The sequence below is a fragment of the Pseudophryne corroboree genome, chromosome 7, assembly GCF_028390025.1.
Source record: "Pseudophryne corroboree isolate aPseCor3 chromosome 7, aPseCor3.hap2, whole genome shotgun sequence".
Taxonomy (NCBI): domain Eukaryota; kingdom Metazoa; phylum Chordata; class Amphibia; order Anura; family Myobatrachidae; genus Pseudophryne; species Pseudophryne corroboree.
Window position 1 is genome coordinate 510,608,418 of NC_086450.1, and position 11,837 is coordinate 510,620,254.

General features: G+C 47.5%; 1 protein-coding gene across 1 annotated transcript; it reads left to right on the forward strand.

The window, feature by feature from the left end:
* Positions 1-7,566: 7,566 nt before the first annotated feature.
* On the forward strand, positions 7,567-9,983 carry LOC134945890 (tripartite motif-containing protein 75-like). The gene has a single exon (XM_063935440.1). It carries the CDS (start codon positions 7,567-7,569, stop codon positions 9,145-9,147), a length of 1,581 nt encoding a protein of 526 aa, XP_063791510.1. The 3' UTR covers positions 9,148-9,983.
* Positions 9,984-11,837: the final 1,854 nt, after the last annotated feature.

Consider the following 11,837-nt stretch of genomic DNA (forward strand, 5'->3'; position numbering starts at 1 on the left):
TATACACAGGTGCAGCAGTATATACATGCGGGCATTATACACAGGTGCAGCAGTATATACATGTGGGCATTCTACACGGGTACAGCGGTATACAAATTTGGGCATTATACACGGGTGCAGCAGTATATACATGTGGGCATTATACACGGGTGCAGCAGTATATACATGTGGGCATTATACACGGGTGTAGCAGTATATACATGTGGGCATTATACACAAGTGCAGCAGCAGGGGGGCACTGCTTTACTTTCAGAGTTTTGACTATAAAAATGATTAGAGTAACAGAAAGATATTTCTAATATATTCTTTGTATTTTTCATATACTTTGTATAGTCAAAATTCTGGCGTATTCTGGAGTATGAGAGGAAAGGCTCTGCCTCACCTCACCACATGCCACTGTTATGCATACCGAGAAAATGCTTTCTATATGGCCATGAGACACCCGTGTTTCCCTGTTACCACCCCCAAACACTGTCTTCCTTCACTCACTTTGTGGCTAATTCCTTGGTGTGTCCGCTATCGCAGTCCAATCACTGTGCGCACGCATGGCAGCTCAGACGCATCCGCACTAAGAAAACATTGACCCATGTACATACAATGGGGGTCAGTCCGAGTTGAGCGCTCTCTAGCAGTTTTTAGCAGCTGTGCACACGCTATGCCGCCGCCCACTGGGAGTGTATTTTAGCTTCGCAGAAGTGCGAACGAAAGGATCGGAGAGCGGCTACACAAGAAAAAAAAAAGTGCAGTTTCAGAGTAGCTTCAGACCTACTCAGCGCTTGCGATCACTTCAGACTGTTCAGTTCCAGATTTGACGTCACAAACACGCCCTGCGTTCGGCCAGCCACGCCTGCGTTTTACCTGGCACACCTGCTTTTTTTCAAACAAGCCCTGAAAACGGTCAGTTGACACCCAGAAACGCCCACTTCATGTCAATCACTCTGTGGCGGCTAGTGCGACTAAAAAGCGTCGCTAGACCTTGTGTAAAAATACATCGGCCGTTGTGAAAGTACATCGCGCTTGCGCACTGTGCCGCATACGCATGAACAGAAGTGCCACTTTTTCACTTAATCACTGCGCTGCGAACATTTTTTAATAGCGATCAATGTCATTCTACTGTTACTGTTTTTTATTTTTGACTAATAAATCACACAGAACTTTATAGATACCAGGGCTAAATATAATCTTACAGGTAGACAGATTTCTAGTCCACAATAGGATGACTTAATTTGTCACTTGGTTGTGTAGTGTTAATAATTTAGGGGGTAATTCCAAGTTGATCGCAACAGGACATTTTTTAGCAACTGGGCAAAACCATGTGCACTGCAGGGGGGGGGGGGGGGGCAGATATAACGTGCAGAGAGATTTAGATTTGGGTGGGGTGTGTTCAATCTGCAATCTAATTTGCAGTGTAAAAATAAAGCAGCCAGTATTTACCCTGCACAGAAACAAAATAACACACCCAAATCCAACTCTCTCTGCACATGTTATATCTGCCTCCCCTGCAGTGCACATTGTTTTGCCCAATTGCTAACTAAATTCCTGCTGCGATCAACTTGGAATTACCCCCTTATTCCATATTGGAATCTAGCTCGTCCAATATATGTAACGTACGAAGGTCACCAGATGCACAATCTGACTCGGTTAGTGGAGCAGAAATGGGGACTGAGGGGTCTAGACATAAAGCAGTGAGCCAGTGTAGAAGTTGCCCATGGCAATTAATCATTGTTGAGGTAACAGTTCTAAAATGCATTCTGTAAAATGATACGTAGCAGCTGACTGGTTGCCATGGGCAACTTCTCCACTGGCTCACTGCTCCACACTTTTTTATCTGCTTCCTGAATAGACCCCTGAGTGTGGGTGGGAAATAGTAGAAGGGTCACGTATTGTCCTTACTGTGAAAAAACCTTTTCGCCTCAATGTGCGGAAACTCCTCTCCTCTAACCTAAACGTGTTCTCTGTGCTGATCTTATAGAAAACAGGCCCTGTGTATTGACCCCTTATATATTTGTAGATGTTGATCATGTCCCCGCTTAGCCTCCTCTTTTCCAATGTAAACATGCCTAGCCTTGCAAGCCTTTCCTCGTATTCCAGCGTCTCCATGCCCTTGATTAGTTTGGTCACCCGCCTCTGAACATTTTCTAGCTCCAGGATATCCTTTTTATAATATGGTGCCTAAAATTGCACACAGTTTTCAAGATGTGGCCTCACTAGTGATCTATATAATGGGCAGTGGCGTAAGTTCGTCCTAGACGCCCGGAGGCAATATAAATACAGGTGCCCCCCTATATAGAGGCAAAAAAAAAAAAAAATATATATATATATATATATACACATACACACCACACCAATATTGATCCTGCAGGTTATATATATATATATATATATCCTGCCATTCTTTGCAAGCATAATGGCGTATGCATGAAGAAATTTCCAAAGGACAGCTCTTGCGGTGAGAGCTATTCTTTGCCATGATACAGTAGAACTTCCCGGTGTATGATCCGGAGTCCTATCTGTGCATGCGTGGGCTGATGCGCCCCACTGGGGGGTGCTGGGAGGGGTCCAATGGGAAATGTGATAGAAACCCATCTAAAGATGGTGTTGCCCACCGCATCCAAGCCCTGGGGTCTAGGCTTGGTGGATAAGTAGTAAGCTGCCAAACCTATGAAAACTGCATTTTTGGAGGTTTGGCTGCATTTTTAACCTTGTGCTAATGATACATCCCAGCAGACCAGTGCCAGTTTAGGGTCCACATGGGCCTGGAGCTGAAAGTGAGTCTATTATGTGACCGATACTGCGGGAGGGGAGGCAATCATTTTGCTGGCTGTCGGGATTCCTAGCGGTCAGGATACCGACACCAGAATACCGTCTCACAGGTCTTATTCCCATTCGTGGGAGTCCACAACACCAATAGAGTGGGATGGGAACCACCGAGACCACTCAGTTGCGAGCGCAACAAGCAAGGGCCTTCATTACGCACGCCCCTTGCCAGCATTCTGACGGACGGGATGCTGCTGTCAGGATGCTGACAGACGGCATCCCGTCTGTCGGTAAAACATATGTATTCCCTGCGGGAGGACAATTAATTATGGGAGGTAGATGGGGAGGGATGGTCGCGGGCGGGCAGAAGGACTTGGCAAATGGGGGGGGCAGATGGAGTAACAGAGGTCTGGAGGACGGGATGAGGCAGAATGGGGGTCATTGTATATATGACAAAAATGCAGATTCATTAAACGGGCATTGAAACGTTGCACTACTTCAATTGGTGTCAGTGTGCAAATCATTGGAGTGCCGCACCACCTCTATTTTGCTAAACTACTTTGCTGTGAGGGTACCCAATGTATTAGTCTATTATGTGGCTGTGCCAGACCCCTCCCTACCTCTATCTATATATACACAAACATACATACAGTATACTGGCAGTGCACTTATACAGGGAGAAAGGGAGCATAGATGGATACCTTGTGTAGTGAAAGAAGGCTCTTCTCTCCTCCCCAATTACCGGAGGCAGAGCGCAATTAGGAAGTGGAATCCAAGGCAAGCGTGGTACCAGCTCTTAAACACCGCCTCGCACGTGTGTCCATCCATCCCGTCCCCCCCTTCCCCACAGCAGCGGGGCAACGGTAGCAGCAGCTCCTCTCCTACCTCCCACAGCAGGCGCGCACCAGCGTACTCTCCTGGGGTTTGCGCTGTGGTGGCGGCTTACAGGAATGAGTCAGTTCAGTGACGTAACTAGAAATTTTTCTCCCCCAAGCCAAAAAATTATTTGCCCCCCCCCCCCTCCATAATTGGCAGTATAGAGTGTGTGGCTTCGTTGGGATGGGCGTGGGTTACCATAAAGGGGCGTGACATTGCAGGAAAAGACTGCGTTATACCCCAGTTTTCCAACCTGCACGCCCAGACGGAAAAGAAAAATAATACTGATTCATGCCCCTTACATTATTTGTAATTTTTCCTCCTTATAGTAATGCCCAGTATACATTATGCCACATACTGCAGTGGCCCGTAGACATTATGCCACACACAATAATGCACATGACACAATATGCACACACCATAATGCCCACGACACATTATGCCACACACCGTAATGCCCCCGACACATTATGACAGGAATCGCAATGCCCGTTATACATTATGCTACACACTGCAATGCCCCTGATACATTATACCACACACCGTAATGCCTGTGACACATTATGACAGGAATCACAATGCCCATTATACATTATGCTACACACTGCAATGCCCTTGATACATTATAGCACATACAATGTCTTTGACACAGTATAACACACACCACAATGAGCCTGAGACATTATACCACATATCACAATGCCCGCGATATAGTATACCATACACCGTAATGCCCGACACATTATGACACACACCGCAATATCCGTGATACATTATGCCACACACCGTAATGCCCATTACACATTAAGTTCTACAGTAAGGCTTCTAATTACTTTTAAATTACCTGCTCGTTGCCAGGGGTTTCATGCTCTTGGTTCCATGCACGGTGCCAGGGGTTTTCATGCTCAGGGTGTCATGCTCTTTGCCAGGGGCTTCATGCACTGGGTGTCATGCTCGTTGCCAGCGGTTCCATGCACGGTGCCAGGGGATTTCATGCTCAGGGTGTCATGCTCGTTGCCAGGGGGTTCATGCACTGGGTGTCATGCTTGTTGCTAGGGGTTAGTGCTTGTTGCTAGGGCCGTGCTCCCAGTGCCACATATGCCCCCAGTGCCAGATATTCCCCCCACAGTGTTAGGTACATGCCCCCAGTGCCAAATATACCCCCCCCCAAGTGCCACATATGCCCCCTCAGTGCCTGCTCCCCCCAGTGCCAAATATTCCACCACAGTGCCACATATGCCCCCTCAGTGCCTACTCCCCCACAGTGCCAGCTATATGCCCCCAGTGCTTGATATTCCTCCACAGTGCCAGGCATATGCCCCCAGTGCCAGATATTCCCCCCACAGGGCCAGGTATATGCCCCCAGTGCCAGATCTTCCCCCACAGTGCCAGGTGTATGCCCCCAGTGCCAGATATTCCCCCACAGGGCCAGGTATATGCCCCCAGTGCCAGATCTTCCCCCCACAGTGCCAGGTATATGCCCCCAGTGCCAGATATTCCCCCACAGGGCCAGGTATATGCACCCAGTGACAGGTATATGCCCTCAGTGCCAGATATTCCCCCACAGGGCAAGGTATATGCCCCCAGTGCCAGATCTTATCCCACAGTGCCAGGTATATGCCCCCAGTGCCAAATATATCCCTCTCCCCAGTGCCACATATGCCCCCCGCCCCAGTGCCAGGTATATGCCCCCCAGTGCCAGGTATATGCCCCACAGTGCCAGGTATATGCCCCCCAGTGCCAGGTATATGCCCCCCAGTGCCAGGTATATGCCCCCCAGTGCCAGGTATATGCCCCCCAGTGCCAGGTATATGCCCCCCAGTGCCAGGTCTTCCCCCCCCCCCAGTGCCAGGTATATGCCCCCCAGTGCCAGGTCTCCCCCCCCCTCGTACCAGGTATATGCCCCCCAGTGCCAGGTCTCCCCCCCAAGTGCCAGGTATATGCCCCCCAGTGCCAGGTCTTCCCCCCCCCAGTGCCAGGTATATGCCCCCCAGTGCCAGGTATATGCCCCCCAGTGCCAAGTATATGCCCCCCCAGTGCCAGGTCTTCCCCCCCCAGTGCCAGGTCTTCCCCCCCCCAGTGCCAAGTATATGCCCCCCAGTGCCAGGTCTCCCCCCCCAGTGCCAGGTATATGACCCCAGTGCCAGGTATATGCCCCCCAGTGCCAGGTCTCCCCCCCCCCCCCAGTGCCAGGTATATGCCCCCCAGTGCCAAGTATATGCCCCCCAGTGCCAGGTCTCCCCCCCCCAGTGCCAGGTATATGCCCCCCAGTGCCAGGTATATGCCCCCCAGTGCCAGGTATATGCCCCCCAGTGCCCCAGTGCCAGGTATATGCCCCCCAGTGCCAAGTATATGCCCCCCAGTGCCAGGTCTCCCCCCCCCCCTCGTGCCAGGTATATGCCCCCAGTGCCTGCCCCCCCCCCCTTGTGTTGGAGGGACACGGAGCGCATAGAGCGTCTCTCCTGTGTCCCTCCCTGGCTCTCTCCCCCGGCTGGTCTAATACAGGAAGTGCCGGTTCGTGAGCCAATCAGAGCTCACGAACGGCACTTCCTGTATTAGACCGCCGGGGGAGAGAGCCAGGGAGGGACACAGGAGAGACGCTCTATGCGCTCCGTGTCCCTCCAACACAGCAGGGAGGGAGACCGCAGATTGACATGCGGACGATCGTCCGCATGTCAATTTGTGTAAAGTCAGCGGGCGCTGCGAGGCGCCCTCTGCAGGTCAGGAGCCCGGCGGCAGCCAACTCCGCTGCCTCCGGGACTTCCGCCCCTGATAATGGGAGTATAATACTCTCGTCCCTAGCATCAATTCCCCGTTTTATGCATGCTAATATCTTATTAGCCTTCTTTGCTGCACTCCTACTTTGGGTACTGCTGCTTAATTTGTTATTTATGTGAACCCCTAAGTCTTTTTCCAGTACAGAATCCCCTAATATTATTCCATTTAGTATGTAGGTGTAATTTTTGGTCTTGCCCCCATAGTGCATTACCTTATACTTGTCTGTGTTGAATCTCATTCTCTATTTTGCTGCCCATGCTTCCAGTTTAGTTAAGTCATTCTGAAGAGACTCAGCATCCCCCTCCGTATTTATAACATTACATAATTTGGTATCGTCTGCGAAAATTGACACCATGCTCTCTAGACATACCGTTAGGTCGTTGATGAAAATGTTGAACAAAAGTGGTCCAAGTACAGACCCTTGTGGCACACCACTTAGTACTTTAGTCCAATTTGAAAATGATACATTGACCATAACACGCTGCCCCTATTATCTGACCAATTACTGACCCAAGTGCATATTGTGCTCCCTAGCCCTATTTCTTGAGCTTATAGATAAGACGCATGTGCGGTACAGTGTTGAAAGCTTTGGCAAAAGTCTAAAAAGATTATATCCACCTCCTTACCCTGACCCAAGTTCACACTTACTGTTTCATAAAAGCCAAGTAAGTTGGTCTGACATGATCTGTCCTTCACAAATCCATGTTGGTTCCTTTTAATGACCTTATTTGCTTCAAGGAACTTTTGAATACTGTCCCTTAGAATACCTTCCAATACTTTCCCCACTATAGATGTAAGACTAACTGGTCTATAATTACCTGGTTCAGCTTTACTTCCCTTTTTAAATATTGGCACTACCTCCGCTATACGCCAGTCCTTAGGAACCATACCCGATTTAACCGAATCCATGAAGATCAAAAATAAAGATTGCTGTCATCAATCTGGTACTTTATCATGCATGTACTATCAGAGCTTATTATATATCTGTTTAAACTGTCCCAGATAATACGCTCTCTAATGATTATCCAAGACCTCTGGTAGCTTTGGATACTCTTTAATCATGGCCCCTGCCCAACACTGCAAATATCTTTCTGTGGATGTTACTGCTCAGCCCCACCCTCTGTACTGATCTTTCATTTCTTCCTGTTTTCTAGAATGGCGTCTGCAGACCTGAAAGCTGAGCTGAGCTGCTCCATCTGCCTGACCACTTACACAGACCCTGTATCCCTGAGATGTGGCCACATCTTCTGCCGGGACTGTATTGTGAGTGCACTGGATACACAGAAGGGTTCTGGGGGCTATTCCTGTCCGGAGTGCAGGGCAGAGTATCAGGAACGCCCAGCACTGGAGAAGAACAGGAAGCTGAGTAACATTGTGGAACGTTTCCTATGTAGTCACCCAGAGCCGGAGGAGACCCCGATCTTCTGTACTTACTGTGACTCTCCTGTGCCGGCTACTAAAACATGTCTGCAGTGTGACGCTTCATTTTGTGACAAACACTTGAGCAAACACAGTAAATCTGCTGAACATGTTTTAACTGAACCCACTATGTCCCTTGAGGCAAAAAAATGCTCCATACACAAGGAGACAGTGAAGTATTACTGCTCTGAGGACTCAGCGGCTATCTGTACGTCTTGCTGGGTGGCTGGAGACCACCAGGAGCACCACGTGGAGCTTCTGAATATGGTCTTTGAGAGGAAAAAAGAGACACTGAGATCTGTCACTGAGACCCTGAAGTCTGAGAGAGAGGAAACTGAGAGGAGAGTGCAGCGTCTGCAGGATCACAGGAGAGAGGAGAGGGAGAAAGCCGCTGGTGTCACTAAGAGAGTCACTGATCTGTTTAGAGACATCAGGGAGAAGTTAGACACCCTGGAGAGGGAGGTCCTGGGTGAGATCATCAGGCAGGAAGAGCAGATGTCACTCTCAGTCTCTGATCTGATCACACAGCTGGAGACACAGAAGGATGAGATGTCCAGGAAGATTAGTAGCATTGAGGAGATATGTAACATGACTGATCCATTAACTGTCCTGAAGGAGGAACCAGAGAGTGATGTCATTAGTCACAGGAGCTGTGATGTCACCAGTGATGTAAGAGTTGCTGGATGTGTGAATGAGGGAATAATATCACAGATATTACACAGGGGACTTTTACACTTGTCCGATAATCTGATGGATCTACAGACAAAGAGACAGCTCTCAGTTATGGAGAAATCAGACATATTACTGGATATAAAGACAGCCTCTGGTTACATTATTATATCAGGGGATCGCAGATCTGCTTCTGGTACTGATGTATATAAGCAGAGACCAGATGGACCAGAGAGGTTTATAGTCCGGCAGGTGTTAAGCTCCTCTAGCTTCTCATCTGGGAGACATTACTGGGAAGTGGATGTAAGTGCAGCAGAGAAATGGCTGATAGGGGTGGCCGTTCAGAGTATAGAGAGAAAGATAAAGGGTAATGAATCATTTATTGGTTTTAATGACAAGTCATGGGGTCTGTACTTTGTTGACAACCCTGTAACATGTCATAACAGTATATGTAATAATATCGAAATAAGACCAGGTTCTCGTATGCAGACAGTAGGGATATACCTGGACTATGAGGCCGGGCGTCTGTCCTTCTATCAGCTGTGTGACCCCATCAGACACTTACACACCTTCTCCGCCACCTTCACTGAGCCCCTGCACACTGCATTCTTTGTGTATGACAAATGCTGCATCAAAATCATAAAGTAAATAGTGTAACAAGGAGATTATTTGAAAGAAATCATAAAATATATTATCTTACTGTGGAAAATGAATGACTGAATATTACTACAGGTTGAGTATCCCATATCCAAATATTCCGAAATACGGACTTTTTTGAGCGAGAGTGTGATAGTGAAACATTTGTTTTTGATGGCTCAATGTACACAAACTTTGTTTAATACACAAAGTTATTAAAAATATTGTATTAAATGACCTTTAGGCTGTGTGTTTAAGGTGTATATGAAACATAAATGCATTCTGTGCTTAGACACCATGATATCCCATTATGCTATGCAATTATTCCAAAATACGGAAAAATCCCATATCCAAAATACCTCTGGTCCCGAGCGTTTTGGATAAGGGATACTCAACCTGTAATGTATTTCTTTGGATCATTATTTATTCTTTCCTATTAAAATGAACATTATTACTTTCCTGATCAATCAAAGACAAACCAAATACTATTGTAGAGGTGAGATCTATACTGTATAATTAATGTGTGCTCATCAAACAGTAACTTCCATCCATAACTTTTGGATTGACTAAGTTATAACAACATATAAAGTTCCCTATAACTGGGGTGCAGAGTTCCCCTGATCCGCAGACTCCAGCGGTCAGTGATCCGGTGCTGGTCTGTTCTCTGCTAGTAAGGAGGGTCTGTGCCAGGCAGACAGTGCTGGTGGTGATGCCGCCCTCTGTAGGATAAAAAGATATATTAAAATGTTGTTACATAACAGCACAGTAATGAAATATATTAATACATAGTCAATGAATACATGCATAAAAATGAAATGTGTTTATTAAAGATGAATGAAATAAAGAAACTGGTGGCTTTCTGTATACAATTTATTGTGCCTATGCTGTCCAGGGAAAAAGGTTCAGAACAATTTTTGTTATATAGGGCGGGATGTACTAAAATACATCACCGCCCATCGCCACCTACAGCAGAGATGCTAATCACATATGCACTAACATACGGGATTAACATTGCAATACGATGACGGAGGCTGTTAGAAGGTGATACCAGGAGATACCTGTTAGAAGGTGTGCGGTGGGTCTCCGTCACCTCTCTGGGGCCTCCATCACTTCCCAGGACGGCAAATAAGGAAGTAGTCCGTCCCAGGCTCCTCCTCCCTGCAGCCGGAAGGACCTCCAGCTGTGTTGCTAGGGGGAAGAGGAGTTTGGGCTCCAGGGCCAGGGCTGTCTGCACACAGGTATGCCGGGGGGAGGCGGTGGCCTGCAGTAAAAAGCCCATAGGATTCAATTGTGCCGCCAGGGTTAGTACATATGAAAATGCGGTAAACCCCCCGAAAATGGGGTTTTTACCACATTTTCCATTTAGTACATCCTACCCATAATCTCAAAAACCCATATTCAGAAGCTTGATCAATGTATGAGCCACCCTGATGTGTAATGGTAGTCAGGTGGTTGCCTTGAGAAAGACAGTATGAAATGACATCATCAGCTCTCAAATGCCGGCGCCCGCTGTCTGTAAAATAATGCTGAATGATAAGTGATGTATGCACTGTCCGCAGATATGGGGCACTGAATGGGGATGTCAGACGCTATGCATGCTGACATTCACCAGCAATTGTCTGTGAGGTCTGAGTGGGGCGTGGACAGCACCTGCTATATAAACCCTCTTCTCAGGTTAGGCAGATGCTGCTGAATCTTTGTTTTTTAGTCAGTTCCTGAAAGTTAGCTAGTACTGTGTAACTTTGTATTTGCTTGTTGCTTACTGCAAATAGGCCTTGGGATTTGGTACTACACTCTGCCAATCCAGACCTAGCAGTAAGACTGGAGTCAGTCGTTTAACCTGCTGGGGTTCTTTTGCTACTCTGTGAACCTAGCAAGTTTGCGGCTGTATTCTCGGACTTGCCTGCCTAAATCCTTTCTCACTGTGCAAGGTGTCCAGGTGTAAGTTTAGTGGCAGTAAGCTGAACTGGTGCACTGCAAGTGAGGACTAGGATTGTGGAGACTCTCCTTGTGTCTATTATTCCATCTCTGACCAAGGAGTTTACTGCCACACCCGTTGGTAACCCTTTAGGGTTTTGCTGTTGCCCTTAGCAACAGCATTTCGGGTTCTCTCTCTTCTTTCCATCTGAGCATTCCTAATACTAGGGAGACACCCAGTTTCTTAGCCTTTGGGCTTCTCTGTTCACTTTGTGTTTATTTTGTTACTCTATCACCTTCTGTGTATGTAATGTCATATTCCCCAGTCTGTCTGTGAGTTCATTTGTTTTGCATCCCTCTCCGTTCAGACACCAGTACATTCCTGCTGGCACTGGTGTGCATAACATATTCAGCAGCCAAATACTCCGGTTGAAATTTTGTGGGAATATGGAGCATACCCCTCAAAATACTTTGCAACAGGTGGTCGATCAGGTGCAGGTCCTGACTCCACAATTTAATGATTTGTCCATTAAAATGCACACCTCGCAGGCCGCTGGCGGAGCTCCCGCAGCAGCAACTTCAGGGGTTAAGGAGCCGAAAGTAAATCTCCCGGATCGTTTTTCTGGAGATCGCTCGCAGTTCTTTTGTTTCAATGAGAACTGCAAGCTATATTTCCGGCTTAGGCCTCAGTCTTCTGGGTCGGAGATTCAGCGGGTGGGCATAGTGATTTCCTTGCTACAAGGAGACCCACAGGTCTGAGCATATGGGTTGCAGCCTGACTGTCC